Below are 22,752 nucleotides of genomic sequence, written 5' to 3'. Positions count from 1 at the left end.
AAGAATGAATTAGTACCAATCCTGCTCAATCTCGTCAAAAAAATTGAAGAAAAGGGAAAGCTACCTAACTCTTTCTATGAAGCCATCATCACCCTAATACCAAAACCAGGCAAAGATACTACAAAAAAAGAAAATTATAGACCAATTTCTTTAATGAATATAGACGCAAAAGTCCTCAACAAAATACTCGCAAATCGAATCCAGCAGCACATTAAAAGAATTATACACCACGACCAGGTGGGATTTATTCCAGGTATGCAAGGCTGGTTCAACACAAGAAAATCAATTAATGTAATACACCACATCAATAAATTAAAGCAGAAGAACCACATGATCATCTTGATTGATGCAGAAAAGGCATTTGACAAAATTCAACATCCTTTCCTGATGAAAACACTTCAAAGGATAGGAATAGAAGGGAACTTTTTCAATATGATAAAGGCAATATATGAAAAACCCACAGCTAACATCACACTCAATGGGGAGAGACTGAAAGCTTTTCCTCTAAGATCAGGAACAAGACAGGGATGCCCACTATCACCATTGTTATTCAACATTGTGCTGGAAGTTCTAGCTAGAGCAGTTAGGCAAGAAAAAGAAATAAAAGGCATCCAAATTGGAGAGGAAGAAGTAAAACTTTCACTGTTTGCAGATGACATGATTCTATATGTAGGAAATCCAGAAAAATCTACAGCAAAGCTACTAGAACTAGTCAATGAATACAGCAAAGTGGCAGGCTACAAGATCAACACACAAAAATCTGTAGTGTTCCTATACACAAGTAATGTACAACAAGAGGAGGAAATCAAGAAAAAAATCCCATTTACAATAGCAACCAAAAGAATCAAGTATTTAGGAATAAACTTAACCAAGGACACAAAAGACCTTTACATAGAAAACTATAAGAAACTGCTAAAAGAAATTGAACAAGACCTGAAAAAATGGAAGAACATACCATGTTCATGGATTGGAAGACTAAATATAGTTAAGATGGCAATTTTACCTAAACTGATTTACAGATTCAATGCAATACCAATTCAAATCCCAACAACTTACTTTACAGAAATAGAAAAACAATAACTAAATTTATTTGGAAGGGTAAGGTGCCCCGAATAGCCAAAAATGTCTTGAGAAAGAGGAATGAAGTGGGAGGTCTCTCACTACCTGACTTTGAAGCATATTACAAAGCTACAGTGCTCAAAACAGCATGGTACTGGCATAAGGACAGATATACTGATCAATGGAATTGAATTGAGTGTTCAGAAGTAGACCCTCACATCTATGGACAACTGATCTTTGATAAGGCAGTGAAGCCGAAGCAACTGGGAAAGAGCAGCCTGTTCAATAAATGGTGTTTGAAGAACTGGATATCCATTTCCAAAAGAATGAAAGAGGATGTCCATCTCACACCTTATACCAAAATTAACTCAAAGTGGATCAAAGACCTAAACATTAGCACCAAGACCATAAAACTCTTAGAAGAAAATGTAGGACAATATCTTAAAGATCTTGTGAAAGGAGGTGGTTTCTTAGACCTCACACCCAAGGCACAAGCAACCAAAGAACAAATAGACAAATGGGATCTCCTCAGAATTAAACACTTTTGTACATCAAAGGACTTTGTCAGAAAAGTAAAAAGGCAACCTACACAATGGGAGATGATATTTGGAAACCACATATCAGATAAGGGTTTAATATCCCAAATATATAAAGGAATCCTGCATCTCAATAACAGAAAGACAAACAATCCAATTAAAAAATGGGCAAAAGACATGAACAGACATCTTTCTGAAGAGGAAATACAAATGGCTCAAAAGCATATGAAAAAATGCTCAACTTCACTGGCTATTAAGGAAATGCAAATCAAAACCACAATGAGATATCATCTCACACCTACCAGAATGGCCATTATCCAAAAAACAGAAAATGACATGTGTTGGAGAGGATGTGGAGAAAGAGGCACACTTATTCATTGTTGGTGGGAATGTAGAATGGTGCAACCACTCTGGAAGACAGTATGGAGGTTCCTCAGGAAGCTAAATATAGATTTGCCATATGACCCAGCTATTCCATTGCTGGGTATATACTCAGAGGAACTGAAACTTAAGACACAAACAGACGTTTGTAAACCGATGTTTATTGCAGCATTATTCACAATTGCCAAGAGATGGAAACAGCCCAAATGTCCATCAAAGGACGAGTGGATAAACAAACTGTGGTATATACACATGATGGAATATAATGCAGCTGTAAGACAGAACGAAGACATGGATCATGTAATAATGTGGATGAAACTTGAGGACATTATGTTGAGTGAAGTTAGCCAGAAACAAAAGGACAGATTCTGTATGGTCTCACTAATATGAACAGACATTAATGAACAAACTTTGGGAGTTAAAAGCTGACAACACAGGCGACCAGGAGACAGAAAGAGGGCAGAGATCAGCCATTTGATGCTGAAGGACTACAGAATGTTTAGGATTGATTGCATAGATCCAGAAATAGATAGCATAATACTGTGTGATGGTAGCACGGTATTGTAAGTACACCGAACAAAGATGTCTGTGAGTAAAGCTGAAAGAGGTGGGATAGGAGAATGTATGACACCAGAGGTAAAGATAGATGATAAAGACTGGGACTGTATAACGTGGCAAAAACTGGAGTGGCCAATGACTGTTACTAAATATACAAATATAAAAATGTTTTTGCATGTGGGAAAGCAAATGAATGTCAACCATGTAGAAATTTGAAAAAGGGATGGTATTCAGGAAAAAACATAATCAAAGCAAACTGGAGTCTATGGTCAACAGTAACATGTAATATACCTCCATTAAATGTGTGCCGGTTTGAATGCTTTATGTCCCCCAGAAAAAGCCATATTCTTTGATGCAATCTTGTGGGGCAGACAGAACAGTGGGGATTAAGTTGGAATGTTTGGATTAGGTTGTTTGCATGGAGATGTGCCCCACCCAGCTGTGGGAGGTGACTCTGGTGGGATACTCCCATGGAGGTGTGGCCCCACCCATTCAGGGTGGGCCTTGATCAGTGGAGCCATATAAAACATGCTGACTCAAAGAGACTGGATGCAGTGCAGCTGTGAGTGACGATTTGATGAGGAGCAAGCTTGCAAGAGAGGAAGTCCTGGGAGAAGCCATTTTGAAACCAGAACTTTGGAGCAGACGCCAGCCATGTGCCTTCCCAGCTAACAGAGGTTTTCCGGACGCCATTGGCCATCTCCAGTGAAGGTACCCGATTACTGATGTGTTACCTTGGACATTTTGTGGCCTTAAGACTGTAACTGTGTAGTGAAATAAACCCCCATTTTATAAAAGCCTATCCATCTCTGGTGTTCTGCATTCCGCAGCATTAGCAAACTAAAACAAAATGTAACAAATGCAATATGCCAGTGCTAAATGTATATGAGAGGGGGATATAGGGGAGTAATATGGGATTCTTGGTAGTGGTGTTATTTGCTGTCCTTAGTAGTATATTGTATTGTATGACATGTTATTTTTCTTTTTATCATTTTTTCTTATTGCTAAAAAAAAACAAAACTATTTTTCTTGTAGTAATCAGTATGTTCAAGTGCAGATTGTGGTGATAAATGTACAACTTTATGATGATACCATGAACAACTGATTGTACACTGTGGATAAATGTATGGTATGTGAATATAACTCTATAAAATTGTAGGAAAATAGATATATAGGAGTAAAAGTGTTGGAGAAAACATGGTGAGAGGGATGATGCCTCACCAATATGGACCAACTACAATGTGTAAACTCAGAATTGAATCTTAGAACATAGCCTAACGTGGACACAATAATTGTAATAGTCCCTAGATTGTAAGCTCTTACAGCAGTTAACTCTATCCCTGAATTGTAAGGCCTATCTCTAAACTTTGAGATGCTGATCCCCTAGCATATAACCTGATTGGTCTCTGGAACAATGCATATCTCTGAGACACCTGAAACTCAGAGCTAGAGCTCGGCAGATATGAATGTCAGTATTAGTGCATACAGCCACTGTCAAAAAAAAAATAAACAAATAAAAAAAGCTGAAAAAGAGCCCAGACTTCAATTAGTGATATGAATGAAGCAGGTCTGGTTAAGACCAGGGCAAGCCAGGCCAAAGAGTAAAGGTCGAAACTGATTGTGTTTTAAAACTTCAACTTTCATATGAGACCAAGGGAATAGATATCTATTTGGTACAGGATCTAAATTTTCTAAACGGTACAACTCTACAGTCGATTTGTTCAAACACCACAATTGCATGGAACTTTGAATAGGAAGTGAGATACAGTAGGTTAGTATAGGCTGGAGTGAAATAGTGACACATCCTAGAAATAATTTGGGCAGATAATAAAAAATATATTTACAGCCTCCCCCTCCCCAGCCCCGAGGATCTGGGGGAAGGTGCGGATGTATTGGACATCCTCACCTGGACTGATGTTGATGTTGTCACAAACATTGGGACTGGCAGTTTGATGTGCTGAGCCCTCGAGCACAGGACTTGCCCTTATGAAGCTCATTACCACAAAGGAGAGTCTAAACTTGTATGTAATGGTGCCTAAGAGTCTCCCCCCGAGTACCTCTTTGTTGCTCAGATGTGGCCCTCTCTCTCTCTAACTGAGCCATCTCGACAGGTGAACTCACTGCCCTCCCCCCTACGTGGGACCCGACTCCCAGGGGTGTAAATCTCCCTGGCAATGCAGAGTATGACTCCCGGGGATGAATGTGGACCCGGCATCGTGGGACTGAGAGTATCTTCTTGACCAAAAGGGGGATGCAAAATGAGACGAAATAGTTTCAGTGGCTGAGAGATTCCAAATGGAGTCGAGAGGTCACTCTGGTGGACATTTTTATGCACTATATAGATAACACCTCTTAGGCTTTAATGTATTATAATAGCTAGAAGTAAATATCTGAAACTACCAAACTCCAACCCAGCAGTCTGGACTCCTGAAGACAATTATATAATAATGTAGATTACAAGGGGTGACAGTGTGATTGTGAAGACCTTGTGGATCACACCCCCTTTATCTAGTGTATGGATGAGTGGAGGAATGGGGATAAAAACTAAAGGACAAATGTGGTGGGATGGGGGGATGATTTGGGTGTTCTTTTTTCACTTTTATTTTTTTATTCTTGTTCTGTTTCTTTCTGATGTAAGGAGAATGTTCAGAGATAGATTGTGGTGATGAACGCATAACTAGGTTATCATACTGTGGACAGTGGATTGTATATCATGGATGATTGTATGGTGTGTGAATGTATTTCAATAAAACTGAATTTAATAAAAATAAAAAGAAAAGAAAAGAAAACAAGGAAAAAAATATGTAGAGCCCCCTTGAGGAGCCTGTGGAGAATGCAGGGGTATTATCCTACCCCACCTCGATGGTTGCTAACATGACCACAGACATAGAGGACTGGTGGTTTGATGGGTTGAGCCCTCTACCATAGGTTTTACCCTTGGGAAGACGGTTGCTGTAAAGGAGAGGCTAGGCCTCCCTATAATTGTGCCTAAGAGCCTCCTCCCGAACGCCTCTTTGTTGCTCAGATGTGGCCCTCTCTCTCTAGCTAAGCCAACTTGAAAGGTGAAATCACTGCCCTCCCCCGCTACATGGGATCAGACACCCAGGGGAGTGAATCTCCCTGGCAACGTGCAATATGACTCCCAGGGAGGAATGTAGACCCGGCATCGTGGGATGGAGAACATCTTCTTGACCAAAAGGGGGATGTGAAAGGAAATGAAATAAGCTTCAGTGGCAGAGAGATTCCAAAAGGAGCTGAGAGATCACTCTGGTGGGCACTCTTATGCACAATTTAGACAACCCTTTTTAGGTTCTAAAGAATTGGGGTAGCTGGTGGTGGATACCTGAAACTATCAAACTACAACCCAGAACCCATGAATCTCGAAGACAATTGTATAAAAATGTAGCTTATGAGGGGTGACAATGGGATTGGGAAAGCCATAAGGACCACACTCCCCTTTGTCTAGTTTATGGATGGATGAGTAGAAAAATAGGGGAAGGAAACAAACAAACATACAAACAGACAAAGGTACCCAGTGTTCTTTTTTACTTTAATTGCTCTTTTTCACTTTAATTATTATTCTTGTTATTTTTGTGTGTGTGGTAATGAAGGTGTCAGGGATTGATTTAGGTGATGAATGTACAGCTATGTAATGGTACTGTGAACAATCGAATGTACGATTTGTTTTGTATGACTGCGTGGTATGTGAATATATCTCAATAAAATGAAGATTTTTTTTTTTTTTTTAAATTTGGGGTGGTGTGAGGCTGGCTACAAATCGGAATTGCCTATTGATATAGAGATTCCTGGGCCTCGAGATGCCTGGGGTGGGGCCTTGGAATTTGCATTCTAATGATTTCCTCAGACGAGGACAATGTAGAACCAGATTTGGGAATCTCCACTCTCTAGGATTCCCGCAGCCTGCGGGTCCTTGGACAGGCAAGCCCTGAGACATTGGTGGGGGCTCACTCACGCTGTGCCATTGAGGGTCCCAAAGGGGAGCTGCTCTTCCTTGTCTGGAGAGTAGACGTCGTAGCAGCTCAAAATGTCCTCACGGAAGTCCTCATGCACCACACAGGAGTCATTGCGGACCCTCAGCTGCCGCAGCCTCGGGACCCCCAGCAGCAGGTTCTCGTAGTAGATGAAGGAGTGGGAGCCACGGCCTAGGCTCTGGTTGTTGTACCATTTGGTCCAATACAAACTGTCCAGTAGTGGGCCCTGGGCAAACTGAACCAGGAGCCGAGTTGGGCCTGACCCCACCGCATCCTGACCCCCATCCCCACCCTTAGAACGAAATTTGCCCTCACTCCCTGATCCCCAACTGTCTCCATTCTACATCTGTTGGATTCCTCAGCTGACCCTCAGACCTTGATCAGATCCTAATCTGTCTTTGCCTTTCTCTTTATTTAAAATGCACCTTGAAGCTCCACCTTACTTCTAACCCACTATCCTATTCTAACTCCTTGCTTAACTCCCCGATTAACATGTGATCCCTCATCTACCTCCACTTGAACTCTAACCTGACCCATCAATTCTTGCTGACTGACCCTGTGACTCAGCCTGATTCCTAATCAACCTAATTTCTGGCTTTCTGCCCACTCCACTGTCTGACCTCCCCCAAACCCTGGCCTGTGGCCTCAGGCCTCAGGCCTTCCAGGGGAGGGGAAGGGTAGAGGACATCCCATACTCACATCCCAGAAGTCTGCCATGCTGCTGATGGCCTGGAAGGAGACGCCGGTGTCTGACGTGGTATGTAAGAAAAGCTCAGACATCACTTTGGTGTAGTAATAGGCACTGGAGCTTGTCATTCCATAGGTCACTAGAAACCAACCCAAGAGGCTGTGTCTTGCTCATTGTCCTCATCTCCAGTCCCCAGAGGAGACAGGAAGCCCCACTGCCCTGGAGCCAGAGATGCCACCCAGATCAGATCCCATCAGACCTACCCACAAGGGTTGGCTGTGGAGGCTGCTCGTGGCATCAGGGACCAGGAAATGCATCAAGAAAGAGTTGTGGCTACAAAGTCTCCATCCTCCTCCCAGCTCACCTCAGAAAGACTGAAGTCTGCTTGGTAATTGTATCTTAACATTGTCATTCTGAAAATTCACTTTCCTCTTCCTGTATCAGCTTAACTTCCTAGATCTCACTCCCCAGGACCAACATACTTCTGCTTTCTGCCACAGGTAGTGCTTCCTTTTATTTACCTTATATTTACATCCTTTGGAAGGTGCCTCAAATTCTAAAGAACTTCTTGCACCTTGCAGTGGAGGTGTGGTCTGCCCCCTGGAGTCAGTGACTCCATAGCCATGGTAGTAGCAGGTAGCAAGCTGGTAAAATGTTCACGTGGGAAATCTAGGTGAAATATATGTAGGAATTCTTTTGTATTATTCTTGCATCCTGATGGGCACAGTTGTCCTGAGAGGGGAACTCAGAGCATCCCCATATCAAAACAGACCTGGCTGTTTCCCTGAGTAACTAGATCTGCCTCCAGTACCCTCACACACATACTCAGTCTCACGTGCCGAAGGTAGGGCTGCCAAGAGAAGTTTCCTGGTTAAAAGACAGGATTTAAAGAGTATAAGCTATTTATTTTATGGATTGTCCCTCAGCTTAGGCTTGTTTAATGAATCCTCGTGATTAAATTCATGTTGTGCAATGTTGTATCCTTCTGAATATATCATATCAGGAGGCACATATTGTCTATTTGTCTCATTACTGGTGATGTTCACTTTGATTCCTTGTTAAGGTGATATCTTTTCTAATGTAAAATTATTATTTTCCTCTTTGTAATTAGTAAGTATTTTGTAGGGAGATACTTTGAAATTATGTAAATACCCTGTTACTCATCAATTTTCACCTACTAGTTTTAACATCCATTGATGATTTTTGCCTAATTATTACTATGATGGTTGCCAAAGGGTAATTTTCTAAATCCATTACTACTTCTATACTTATAGTTGGTATTCTCTATAAGGAGGGATTTCTCTTCTTCCCCATTTATTTATATCATTATGGATTCATGGTTTTTTGTTTTGTTTTGTTTTTTTCCCTACAGGTCATAATTTGTTAATATTATTATTTGTTTTGTTGCACAAATTGTCCCATTTTTGGCCAGGTCATGAAATACAAAGAAATACTGAAGAATTGTTCCAAATTAAAAGAGACTAAAGTGACATGAAAGTTAAATATAATGTGTGGTCCTGAAATGGTTCCTGGAACAGAACTCCTTTTCTTTTGCTAAAAGGCTATTAGTGGAATAATTGGTGAAATTTGAATAAGGTCTATTTATTAGATGATGGTACTGGATCAATGATAATTTTCTGACTTTGATAAGAGAATGTCCTTCTTTTAGAAAACACACATTAAATATTTAGGGCTAAAGGAACATTATGTCTGCAAACAGTTCATAAAACATAAATATGTATACGTACATATATGGGGAGAGAGACAAATGTTCACTTTTGGGAAATGTGGGTGAGAGTACAGAGGAATTCTTTGTATTATTTTCTGTAAGTCTGTAGTTACATCAAAATAAAAAAATTTTTAAGTAGGATTTGTCAGCCTCCTGTTAGCAATTCCCTTTAAGAATTTTCCCTTTCAAATCTTGGACATTTTCTCTCATCACCCCATCTGGTTAGGGTATGGGTTGGAGAGGACCGGAGCTCAGCACAGTTTTGTAGTACAGAAGGGTTGATGAGTACACTTCGATTGAGCATAAGCAATATCATGCTTCTCTGGTGGAGGGGGAGGGAATAAACAAAGAAGGAAGCATCATTACTTCAAGTTTCCCCACTTCACTTTATCGAAGAAACTGCTCACTTCTCTCTAGCTCAAATCTATGATTACTTGACCTTATTACCTGCAGAGGAATTTGTAACTCAACTTTTCTGGATCTGGAAATTGGGCTCCCACCTGAAAACAGACTTCTGTTAGTTGACGGACCATGGCCAGTTAGAATTGATGGTCAGTGAGCTGAACTTTTCCTCACCTAAGGATGACTCAAGTGTTACATCATCTGAATGGCCTCTAGGTGGCACTAGTTGCTATAGCTGTTTCTCATCTCCAATTCTAAGTTACTGCCTAGAATTAACATTACACTGAACTGGTTGTCAAACATTTACGGATCCAAGATACCCCTGATTATTATCCAAGGCAGTCAACTATGTCTTCTGAGAAATGGGACCTTTCCTGTCAAATGCTCACTGACCCTCAGGTATTCAGTATTCACCCTTATTTGTAACTTTTTTAATTGATGTATAACATACATAAAGAAAAGAGCAAGAGGCTACCGTAGAAAGCCTCTAAATGAGGAGCTAAGCCTGGGTTAGTACCTATTCAACACCCTCTCCAAACACTCTCTCTTCTTTGTCAATTCTTATTTCGGCAAAATTTGTGCTTTGGCTCGTGAGAGGAGGGATACTTTCCCCCAACCCTTTATGAAACCCAAACTCAGTTTCTAATACCCCCAAATATTGATACTTAGTAGCCTGTATTATCAGTTTATCAAGTTAAATTATTCTAAAGATACATTTCATATTTATTCAACAAGTATTAACGTCTGCCATGTGCAAAATGCCTTGCTAGATCTTGTGAGAGACACAAAAATTACTAAAAAATGGTTTCTATCCTCAAAAAGTTCTACTGAGGAAGACATGTCTCAGAATAAACTTGGTATAAAAGAATGAGCATGAGCTTTGTTCTCTTTGGCATCTTTATTGAAGATGAGGGGGATTATATTGCAACAGGTTAAGGCAGTGGTTCTCAAAATGTGGTTCCAGGACCAGTAGCATCAGCGTCAACTGGAAACTTGTTAGAAATGCAAATTATTGGGCCCCACCCCACTCCTGATATGGTTTAAATCCCAGCTCTGTCACTTACTGTATAAACTTTACTCTGGGCCTCATTTTTCTCATCTGTAGAATGGGATTATAACACCTTTCTTGTAATTTTGTGAAGATTAAAGTTGATGTATTTAATATGCATGGAACATGGTAGTAGGTACTCAACAAGTGATTCTAGTCACTCTATTGTATGCTCTCCATGACAGGAACTATGTTTTATTCATTTAGCACAGTGCCTACTATTTAATAGGTCCCTAATGTGTTTGTTGGGTTGAATCAAAAATAGAAAAACCAATAACTGTAATACAGGGCAGAATGAAATACACGCATCATTTTCAAACTGGGTGAAGAGTTATGATTAATTGGCCTAAAATAGCAATGTCATCAAAATATTCAAGGGCAACTTCTATTTAGTAGATGTTGGAAAGAGATGGCCACATACTTTAATCCAAAAGGGAGAACAATAAATTCATGCAAGTCTTGGGTAAGAGAAATGAAACCAGTCCTTGGCTGCCTAAAGATCAGGCACTGTCAATCAGTAACCCTCACACAATCTGAGGATAGAAATGGTGCTGCCAGAACTCAATATCCCTAACAAAGTTTGGCAGAATTAAAGATCAAGAACATCAGGCTTGGAAACTGCAGCAATCAGAATCCAAAAGCACAGCCAGGGGAAGAGGGAATTGCTAAATAAAGGCGATGATCAATCCCAGCTCCAGCGTCTGTCCCCCTTTTCCTTAACCCACTGATTCGCAAATTTTACCATGCATCAAAATCACCTGGAAGACTGTAGGTCTGCAGTGGAGCCCAATGATTTGCATGTCTAACAAATTTCCAAGTGATGCTGACACTACTAGTCCTGGGACCACATTTGGAGAACCACTTCCTTAATCTGTTGCAACTTAATCCCCAGCCTTCTTCAATAGAGATGCCAAGAAGGCAGTGTCTATTTCAGTGATTTTCTAGATAGGGAGTGGGAAAGAAAGGAAAAACCCCTCTCCCAAAGGGTTCTCAGAATCTCTCTGAGATGTGGAGAGCTTCTTCAAACTTCACAGACCTCTCTGAGCACCCTCTCCCATCCCTGGGGAAAATCGCTGAATCATTGGCCCAAGTGAACCACTGGCATTCAAGGGAGACGTTCACATCCTTCAGGCGCATTGTGGTGGAAGCAGATTGAGAACAACTTGTTGATCTTTCTTGTTGTCTCCCTCCCTCCCTTTCTCATTGTATCCCATAATAAGGATCATAGTTTGACTTTACTGTGAGGAACCAGCTTGTCTAATTTTGACACCTGGTTCAGAAATTCCTGAATCTGACAGGGACTCAGCATATCCATTCCACCATTATCCTTCTCCACATCAGGAGGAAGAAATGGCTAAGGTAGCCACGTACTGCCTCAGAACCCCTATTTTGTAGCTGTGTGCCAAGTGCTTTACATGCTTACTTCATTTAATCCTACAGCAACATTTTGTGGTGGGTGGTATTATTATTCCCATTTTATAGTCTCAGAGAACTTAGTAACTTGACCATGGTAAACAACTAATGGATCCAGGATTCAAGTGCAAATCACTCTGACTCCAGAATAGACTGATTCTGTACTGCTTCAAGAACAGAACTATATCCAAAGACAGAAGTTTCTGGAAAGAAAGTTCAAGTACCATAAAAGTCAGATCTTCCTAATCATTAGTGCTTTCAGTTAGTTTTTGTTTTTATTTTTATTTTTATTGAAATATATTCACATACCCTACAATCACTCAAAGTGTAAAACATTTGTTCATTGGTGGTCCCCAATGCTTACAAGATTTTCAGGAATTCCCCACCTGGGGAATTTTAATATTTCCACATTTTTCCACAGTCCCTCAAGGGGGCTTTGCAAATACTTTTTATTCTCTGCCCAAATTACTCTGGATTGTATTGGGACTTCATACTAACCTGTACAAACCAACAAAGTCTCACTCCCTAGTCAAGGTTCCACGTAATTAGGGAATTTGAGTAAACTGACCATACAAGTTAAATTATATAGTGTGCTACAGAAAACATAGATTTTGCCACACAATTTCTTCCTTTGGTCCCACACAGAAGCCAAAGTTTAAAACACAGTTTGTATCATCCTCTACCCTTTAGTCTGATCTACCCCAATGTCAACCAAGTCCATTTCATTCATATTTCCATTCGAAGTCTGATCTCCTTTTCAGCCTCTTTAACAGTTGACTGTTGGGGCAATACCAACAGTCACAGCTGCTGAACTCTAAGTCTGACTCCCAGGTGCCACACAGACACCTGAAGCTCCAGGGACCAACCACGTCACACACAAACAGCTCAGAATCTCAAAATTTAGAAGTAACTGTTACAACTCATTAATAAATATGACTGCTGTAAAAGCTTACAATCTAGGAACCTTTACATAAGCCTTCCCCTTTTAACCCATGCTTCCAGATTCAATTCTCAGAGTTTATACGTTGTTATTAGTCCATATTAGTGAGGCATTATAATCTTTGTTTTTTCATTTCCGGCTTATTTCACTCAACATACTGTCCTCATGGTCCATTCACTTCGTTGCATACCTCATACCGTCATTCCTTCTTGCTGCTCCCTCGTGAAAAGCATTCCTATATTTGTACATTTAATCACACTCATTGACCACTCTAGGTTTCACTAAGTTATACAGTCCCAGTCTTTATCTTCTATCTTTCCTTCTGGTGTCATACAGACCCCTAACCTTCCTCTTTCAACCATATTCGCAGTCATCTTTTTTCAGTGTACTTACAATATTATGCTACCATCACACAGTATTGTGCTATCCATTTCTAGATCTACACAATCAATCCTCTAGAACATTCTATACTCCTTCAACATCAAATGCCCGATCTCTATCCTCTTTCTGTCATCTGATATCTTCATTTCTACACTTTTCTCCAAACCTCTCTCTCCTGTCTTTTCCTGTCTGTAGCATTCCCTTTAGTCTTTCCTGTAGAGGAGGTCTCCTATTCATGAACTCTCTCAGTGTTTGTTTATTTGTAAATATTTTAGATTATTCCTCACTTTTGAAGGACAGTTTTGCCAGATTGGTTGGCAGTTTTTCTCTTTCAGTATCTTGAAAATGTCATACCACTGCCTTCTCGCCACCATGGTTTCTGCTGAGAGATACACCCTTAGTCTTCTCGAGCTTCCCTTGTATGTGATGGATTGCTTTTCTCTTGCTGTTTTCAGAATTCTCTCTTGGTCTTTGACATTTGAAAATCTGTTTAGTAAGTTTCTTGGAGTAGGTCTATTTGGATCAGTTCTGTTTGGGGCACACTGCCTGTAATTTTATGTCTTTCATAAGAGTTGGGAAATTGTCATTGACTATTCTTTTGCCACTTTTCCCTTCTCTTCTCCTTCTGGGGTGCCTATAACATGTATATTCATATGTTTCATGTTGTTATTCAGTTCCCTGAGACCCTGTTCATATTTTTCCATTCTTTTCCCTATCTGTTCCATTGCGTGCAGAATTTCAGATGTCCTGTCCTCCATCTCACTGATCCTTTCTTTCGCTTCTCCAAGTCTGCTGTTGTATGTCTCCATTGTGTTTTTCATCTCTTCTACTGTGCCTTTCATTCCCATAAGTTCTGCCATTTGTTTTTTCAAGCTTATGAATTCTTCCTTAAGATCACCCAGTGTCTTCTTTATATCCTTCATCTCTTTTATCACATTCTCTCTCACCTCATTGATTTGATTTAAAAGATTTGTCTGAACATCTATAACTGATTGTTTCAACTCCTGAATCTCAGTTGAAATGTTACTTGCTTCCTTTGACTGGGCCATATCTTCCCATTTCCTGATGTGGCTCGTGATTTTTTGCTAGTGTCTAGGGATCTGATTCTATTGATTGGTTTATTCTTGGGGTTGTTTTCTCTCTTTTGCCCAAGGTTTTCTTGTTAGTTGACTTTGATCTCTATCTTTTCTTTTTTCTCTCCCTGGCCAGTTTTCAGATTGGCTCTGCCCCTCAATCTTCTCCCCAAAATCAGGCACCCACCATGGCCTGCCACAGGAATGGGAGGTAGGCACTGAGCACCCAAACAAATTCACTGTGTGTGGTAATACAAATCTGCTGGCTTCCAGTGGTGCTCTATTTTCCACCAGCTAGCAAGACCTGGGTTGGTTTTGGGGACCTACTTTAACAGTTGGGTCTTCCCTATTTCTCAGACAAAACAGGGCTGGGTTTCCATACAGGGCTTGTAGACCAGCTCCTGTGTTCCTAATGAAGGATCTGAAGCCTCTTTTAACAAGTATTTCCTTCCCTTGCACTTTCCAGACTGTCCAGCAGATGGCGCTGTTTGGTGACGTAATTGTTGTCAGAAGCTACTTTGCCTAAGAGCACAGGCTTTGTAGGACCCAGCAAGGCTGAAACTGAGGGATTCCTATGCCCTCACTTTGCCAGCCAAAATCTGGCTCGATGTGGGAAAGTACTCCCTCGGCCAACCCAGCACTCAAGCTGTCCCCAAGACAAGGAAATGGCCGCCAGCTGCTGCTTCCCTCAAGAGTGGGGGAAGGGCTTTCAGACCCAGAGCTGGAGACACAGTCTCTGTCCATGTTTTCTCAGTCTCTTTGTCCCTCACTGATCTGGGCCTTGAGATGTCCTCCCTGTCCACCAGTTCTTTAAACAGTGAGGGTATTTTTCACTGCTGTGGGATTTTAAAATCTGTGTTCCTGGTGGGAGGGTTCCAGTTTGCTCTTTCTGTGCCTTTCCTGCATGGAGACAGAGTGAGGAGGAGGGGAGATGACCAGCTGGTATGGGATGGAAAATTCCTACATGATATTTTTTCTTTTGCTTCAATTTGGCATTTGCAAGGTCTTTCCCCAGTCTATATCCTCCTCCAGAGTTTCAAACAATTCAGAATTGCCCTTTTTCTTCACTGAATCTCTGGATAGAAGTTTTCAGTAGCTGTTTACATTGCCATGTTGATGATGTCACTCCCCCCTATATTTTTGAGTGAAGAACATCTTTCTATCTGGGAAAGTCTTATTCTTCAGAAAGAATACCTGTGCAATGGACCAGAGATGTCAACCCCAACTATCTCTGAGATTAAAGATGAAGCAGGTTGATCAGTCTCAAATCCAATCTTGTATGAATAAAATAAGCATCAGGAAGTATAGCTGTCATCTTCTAAGGGAAATATTCTGAGGGTTTGGCAGCATAAATCCATCCATAAGTTATAATAGACTATTGTGGAATGGGACTCTACTACAACCAAAATAAAAGACATCGGCAAATCTCAATCACCTTGCAATTGTCAGGATGCCTTCAAGATTTCCCTTACCCTGTTATGGCAAAGGGATGCGCTGATGGGTGTAGGCACCACTGTCTGCAACCCTTCTCCTCCTACTTCAGTACTAACAAGGCAGATGAGCTGGAGTTCTGCTAATTCCACACAGTTTACTTCATGCCAACTTTTACTCTCCATGAGGTCCAGGTAAACCAAGAATGCTATCTAAACGTGGGTGGCATCTCCTATATCTAATTCCATCATCTCTAAATACTTAGGGTAGGTCCCCATCCAGACTTCCTCGGGGATCCACAAGTGAGCGTCACCACTGTCTGATATGCCGTCCTGGCTCAGGCCTCTACAGCGGGGGGTCAGCTTGTAATCACCACATTCCTCCATGCCAGGCCAAGGAGCATATCCTTCTTAACTGGTGTGCTTTTTCTTATTCAACAAGGAGAACTTGGCAACCTATTTAGGTTTTTTTCTCTGCATTGGCTGCCAGGAACCCAGGCTTTCTTTTCATTTGCAGTACCTTTATCTTAAGTTTTCTGGTACAAGTTATCTTTTCCCAGTTCTTTGGCTATGTATTTTTATTTTGGTTCTAATGGGCTATGTTTTACTTACCTGGTCTTATTAATGTTAACTGACTCAGTTCTCTTTTAGTTGTAGATGGGGCATAAAGAAATTGTTATTTAAGAAGCATGACTATAATAATTATCATTAGTCTCATCATCATCATGAGCTTGGGTAAAACCCTGATTTTATCCATTCCTATGTTTACGCTAGGACTAAATATTCTTGTTCTCTCTTCTAAACTTGTGACATACCTCCCCAGCTCAGAGCAATGGCAAGAAGCCAGCAGTTGCTTTGTGCTTTTCCTTTCCCAGGCTTTAGCCACATAGGCCATTAAATGCTACCATTCCTAATTGCTGTTTAATGGAGGATAGCTGTCCTCTGACAGCACTCTCCTTGGGCAGGAATGGGACCCCTTTCTCAACTAATTAGCAAAGAGTTGGGGGTGTGTCTTCCAGTGAATTTATAGTTCCATTTTGTGTCTACACTAGTTCTCTGCCAAAACCTCTGTCTCTTCAAGTTTTTGACACTCAAAAGTCACTGCTCCTTCCAAAAACTGGTGGCTCTGAAAAGAAGTATTGAAGATGTTTCCTCTAGAAACCTGGAGATCTCATCCATCCCCAATCCCAGCCCTCACAGTCACTGTGCTCATAGAGCCTCCACTGTTTTGTCAATTTGCCAACTGTGGAAGAGTTGGAGGTCCCTTGGGCCTTCCCAGTTCTAAACATTTCATCCTGCAGCAACTCTGATGGCTTTTTCTGGAGTCCCTCTTATCACCTGGCTTGCTGAGAAGTTCTTTGAAATACCTCCACTTATTTCTTGGTCTACTGTATCCAGGTTGGCTTTGATCATATAAATAACTTGCAAGGTAACTTGTGGTTACCCCTACAGGGTGGTCCTACTTTTTTGTGAAATAAAACACAATGCCCTGAGACCTTCCCTTCTTTTGCATCCCCAACAGCCTCTGATAATAGTTTCAAATTTCTTTAGCTAAGCACTTCAACAGCCAGTCTCGGTGGAGAAGAATCAGCTCTCACCAATCTTTCCAGTGACATCCAGGGATGTTATTACAGCCTTGATTTCTTGGCGTTCCATTCATTTTTGCTGCCTCCATGACAAACTATGGACAAGATTTCTTCTCCTTTTATTTGGCACAGACAGTTATCACCCAATTACCTTCCCCTCCCTTCATACATAATAAAATAGAGGAACATGGCTGCCCAACTAAACACCACATCATCCAGCATCCCTTGCAGCTAAGTGGTGACCATTTGATTAAGTTCTGGCCAATGGAGTGATTAAGTCCAATGAATGCAGTGACAGGCTTCCATTTACAATTCCTGACTCATGTCCTTAAAAGGAAGTAGATGCCTTCCCAGTCTACTTTTCTATTTCCTGCTAGCTGAAGTATGGACATAATAGCAGGACCTGGAGCATGGAATAGAAGCCATGTGCTGAGGATGGCAAAGCAATAAGGTAGAAGAAGCCTGGGCCATACATCATTGTGGAGCCCCAAATCAATCCAGAGCTTCTTACACCCCAGACTGTTTTGTGAGTGAGCAATAAACCTCCATCTTATTCAGGCCACTATTATTTTGATCTTGTTATTGCAGCTAAACCAGTATCCTAATTGATGTGCTTCATATGAATACATCCATGTCAGATGGGTACTTTGCAAAAGGAACCTTGCAAGGAAAATAAGGACAAAAGTGGGGAGTGGGGAAATGGGGAAGAGCTGAAGTCAACAAACGGATAATGCAAAATTCCTGTCCTAAAAAAACTCAAGTCTAATGACTGGTCTCTATGTTAAATCCATTTACTTGCTCCTTTTCTTAGTAGGAAGTCCCCTACTAAGAAAGATTTTGCTTGTTGTCTCTGAGAATAAGGACATACTGTTTCAAGAGAGCTGAAGGTACCAATTGGAGTATAAAATAAAAGCCCTGGCTTAGCAGGGGGTATTTTGGGCTGATGCGTCAGAAGTGGCTCTGCACATGCTCCTATGGAAGGTTATAGAGGAAGACTTGTGTTTCCTCTTGGCTATGCTTCCTTGAACTATTTTGCCTGAGGTCTCCCAGGCACTGATTATCTTGGAAGAAACCAAAGCTACAGAAAGTGGTATAGAATTGTGTTCCAGTTTGCTAATGCTGCCGTTTTGCAAAATAACAGAAATGGATTGGCTTCAATGGAGAAAGGCCTTTAGCATCCAGGAAAACCTCTGTTAGTTGGGAAGGCACGTGGCTGGAGTCTGCTTGCTCCCAGGTTGCGTTTCAAAATGACGTTCTCTAAAATGTCAGCATCAGCTTTCAATGGCTATCTTCAAAATGTCTCTCTAAGCTGCAGCAGCTCTGAGGTCCTTCTGTTTGTGCACTTTTACAGGGGTCCAATAAACTAATCAAGACCCATGCTGAATGGGCGGGGCCACACCTCCATCGAAATAATCTAATGAAAGGTATTACCCACAGTTAGGTGAGTCACATCTCCATGGAAACAACCTAATCCAAAGATTCCAACCTAATCAACACTAATATGGCAGCCCCCACAAGACTGCATTAAAGAACATGGCATTTTGGGGGATATAACACATCCAAACTGGCACAAACTGCATCCCAAAGACTTTTTACTGCCTATATCTACCTGCACCTAAGAGATATTTAATAATAGAAAGTGAGGAAGCATTAGAAGAAGAAACCTTGATGTTAACTGGTGCCATGGCTGGGATCCTCAAAATTGCGGACCCAGAAGAGATGAGAAACCAGGCAGGGAAATCTTGGAACCAATCCAGGATGCCACCATTTCATCACTGTCTTAATAAACAATAAGATGATGGAGTTGGTAATGAGTGATTTCAACATATAGAAACCTTAGACTTCACCTATAGTTTTGTAGTACAAGCTGTATGGATCAATAAAATTCTGTGAAGATTATAGGATAATCAATACCATGACCAAACCATATGTTCACCCAATGCCAGGAACTGATTCTCTCTGAAAGCTTTTGGGTCTGTTAAGGGTGTCCTTGTCATTGATTGGTTCAGGAAGTAATGAAAATAAAGGTAGTCCAGGAAGACTGTAAGAAGACAGCTTTGGTCACCCCAGATAGAAGCATCACCTCCAGAGATGGGCATGCTCACTCAATACACAACAGAGGGCTCTCAAATGGCTTTATATAGAGGAAAAGCATATTTAAATAATTAATACATTGATTGATTTTTTTTTTTTTTTATTAGTTACAGTGTCTAGTTTATGCTGATTACATCCGTCCCCCAATGCCTCCCCATTTTTAACACCTTGCAAGGTTGACATTTGCTTGTTCTCCCTCATAAAAGAACATATTTGTACATTTTATCACAATTGTTGAATACTCTAGATTTCACCAAGTTACACAGTCCCAGTCTTTATCTTTCCTCCTTTCTTGTGGTGTCTCACATGCTCCCCACCTTCCTCTCTCAACCGTATTCATAGTTACCTTTGTTCAGTGTACTTACATTGTTGTGCTACCATCTCCCAAAATTGTGTTCCAAACCACGCACTCCTGTCTTCTATCACCCTGTAGTGCTCCCTTTAGTATTTCCTGTAGGGCAGGTGTCTTGTTCACAAAGTCTCTCATTGTCTGTTTGTCAGAAAATATTTTGAGCTCTCCCTCATATTTGAAGGACAGCTTTGCTGGATACAGGATTCTTGGTTGGTGGTTTTTCTCTTTCAGTATCTTAAATATATCACACAACTTCCTTCTTGCCTCCATGGTTTCTGCTGACAGATCCACACATAGTTTTATTAAGCTTCCTTTGTATGTAATGGATCGCTTTTCTCTTGCTGCTTTCAGGATTCTCTCTTTGTCTTTGACATTTGATAATCTGATTATTAAGTGTCTTGGCGTAGGCCTATTCATATCTCTTCTGTTTGGAGTACGCTGCACTTCTTGGATCTGTAATTTTATGTCTTTCATAAGAGATGGGAAATTTTCATTAATTATTTCCTCTATTATTGCTTCTGCCCCCTTTCCCTTCTCTTCTCCTTCTGGGACACCAATGATACGTACATTATTGTACTTTGTTTCATCCTTGAGTTCCCGGAGACATGGCTCATATTTTTTCATTCTTTTCTCCATCTGCTCCTTTGCATGTAGGCTTTCAGGTGTTTTGTTCTCCAGTTCCTGAGTGTTTTCTTCTGCCTCTTGAGATCTGCTGTTGTATGTTTCCATTGTGTCTTTCATCTCTTGTGTTGTGCCTTTCATTTCCATAGATTCTACTAGTGGTTTTTTTGAATTTTTGATTTCTGCCATATACATGTCCAGCGCTTCCTTTACAGCCTCTATCTCTTTTACAATATCTTCTCTAAACTTTTTGAATTGATTTAGCATTAGTTGTTTAAATTCCTGTATCTCAGTTGAAGTGTACGTTTGTTCCTTTGACTGGGCCATAACTTTGGTTTTCTTAGTGTAGATTGTAATTTTCTGTTGTCTAGGCATGGCTTCCTTGGTTATCCAAATCAGGTTTTCCCAGACCAGAACAGGCTCAGGTCCCAGAGGGAAGAAATATTCAGTATCTGGCTTCCCTGTGGGTGTGTCTTAGAAAATTGCTCCACTGTTTGATGCCTCAGGTCACTGTGCTTTTCTGCCCAGAAGGTGATGCCTGTTAGCCTATAATTCTTGACTGGTGTGAGGAAGTATGTTCCCCCAGGCTCTGGGGTCTGGTTCTGAATGGAAAGGGCCCCACCCCTTTCCTCCTAGAGAAGACAGATCCCCCAGGTGGAGGTCATTAGCATTTCAATGGTCTTGCTCTCTGCTTGTGCTGTCTCCATCCTTCCCAGAGTCACAGCCCTGGAAACTGAAAATGACTGGGACTTTCTCCACTGAGCCAAAAAAGAAACAGATAGTTCCCTTCAGACCCAGTCCAAGACGATTCTCTGGCTCTCCCAGGTCAGTCATCACCCAAAGCCTCTGTCTGTTTTTTGGGGATGCGTACCTGTAGTGAGCAGTTCATACTCGCTACTTAAAACCCCAGTTGGAGCTCAGCTGAGCTGTATTCGCTTGCTGAAAGAGAGCTTCTCTCTGGCACCATGAGGCTTTGCAGCTCAGGCTATGGGGGAGGGGGTCTCGTGACTTGGATCTGCAGGTTTTACTTACAGATTTTATGCTGTGTTCTTGGGCATTCCTCCCAATTCAGGTTGGTGTATGATGAGTGGATGGTCTCGTTTGTCCCCCCGCAGTTATTCTGGATTGTTTGCTAGTTGTTTCTGGTTTTTTGTAGTTGTTCGAGGGGGACTACTTAGCTTCCACTCCTCTCTATGCCGCCATCTTGCCCGAGTCTGATTGATTTTTAATCATTTAAACAGAAACAGATGTCATTACCAGTTTTAAGGGTGTGAACTCCCCAAAACACCTTCTCAAACTTTCCCTTGGGTTCAAGAATCAAAAGAAGGAAAATGCTTTCCTGGAGGTCCCAGCAGTGACAGCCCTTAAAAAAAATCCCAAGAAGCCATAGGTTTACATCAGACAGGGGGGCAGGGAAGGTGCTGTGAGGCAGCAGATGAGGGAGTAAAGGAGAGGAATCAAAAGCCATGGCAGGAATAGCTGAGAAGGCAAAGTGGATTCGTGCCTGCGGAGACAAAGAAGGAAGATCCTGGGAGAGGCAGTCCAGGATGGAGAAGGCAAGAAGAACTGATCCTGATTCTGGGATTCACAGCAAGCTGGCAGTTCCTTGCAGTTTTTCTGCAGTATGAGCTACATTCACAAAGTGCTTCAAGAGATCTTCCCAAGCTGACTTTCTTGCCACCAGCCATCAATACCTCAAGAGTCTCCTATACTTCATTTATCTCATCAGCTGGACATTTCATCTCACAGATGGTGTTTGTGTTGATTCACACTTGCTTCTAGTGTAAACCAACCAAAGCTTCATATATAAAATTCACTTATATATGCCTAGAAAAAGGCTGGCATTATATACACCAAACTATTAACAGTGGTTACAAGGAGGAATTTTAACATTCTCTACGTTATTTGACTTTTTTATAGTGACTATAAATTAGTCAAAAATTTAGTAAAGATATTCTCAGGGTTTTTGTTTTTTGTTTTTTTTTTTTTTTTTTGGAGAGGGAGCGGTGCAGGGGGAGAATTCTTTTGTAATGGAATGAGGAGAAATGCTGTTTTCTATTTTCTTATTATACTTGTCCTTTGAGACTATGACTATTGCAAGACCCTTGTATTCACAGCCTAAGGCCTTAGTTGGCTGGTGCCATATCCTCCACCCCCTGCCTTCTCCAGAGAAGGAGCCAAAGGTAGTAAAACAAGCATAAGCAAGCAAGCACCCTGCCTTCTTTGGCAATGACTTTGGGCCTCCTCAGGCTGGAATGGTTGCCTGCCTCTGGGACCTGCAAGGGTCTCCCTGACCACTTTGCCCCCCACATCTCACCAACTCAACCCCTCTTTTGTAACCCTCATCATACTCTACATCACTGTTGGTTTACATGCCATCCTCTTTGCTCCTTGGAAGCAGAGAATGTGTGGCTCAGGTATTTCAAAAGTCTTAGCACATGGCCTTTGACCCAGTACCTCATAGGAGGT

The 22,752-nt window shown here is 41.3% G+C and overlaps 1 protein-coding gene across 1 annotated transcript in view; it reads right to left on the bottom strand.

Annotated features, from left to right (window-relative positions):
• The window catches only part of PKD2L1 (polycystin 2 like 1, transient receptor potential cation channel), a 47,769-nt gene that overhangs the window by 12,931 nt on the left and 12,086 nt on the right, over positions 1–22,752 (bottom strand). The window contains exons 4-5 of the mRNA XM_037804693.1: positions 7,226–7,353; positions 6,508–6,761 (exon numbers count right to left, since the gene is read on the bottom strand). Of these exons, the coding sequence (XP_037660621.1) occupies positions 6,508–6,761; positions 7,226–7,353 (382 nt within the window). The remainder of the gene's footprint in view (positions 1–6,507; positions 6,762–7,225; positions 7,354–22,752) is intronic.

This window comes from Choloepus didactylus, chromosome 15, assembly GCF_015220235.1.
Source record: "Choloepus didactylus isolate mChoDid1 chromosome 15, mChoDid1.pri, whole genome shotgun sequence".
Lineage (NCBI taxonomy): Eukaryota > Metazoa > Chordata > Mammalia > Pilosa > Megalonychidae > Choloepus > Choloepus didactylus.
Note: the sequence above shows the minus strand (reverse complement) of the source record. Positions and strands in the feature narration are given on the sequence as shown.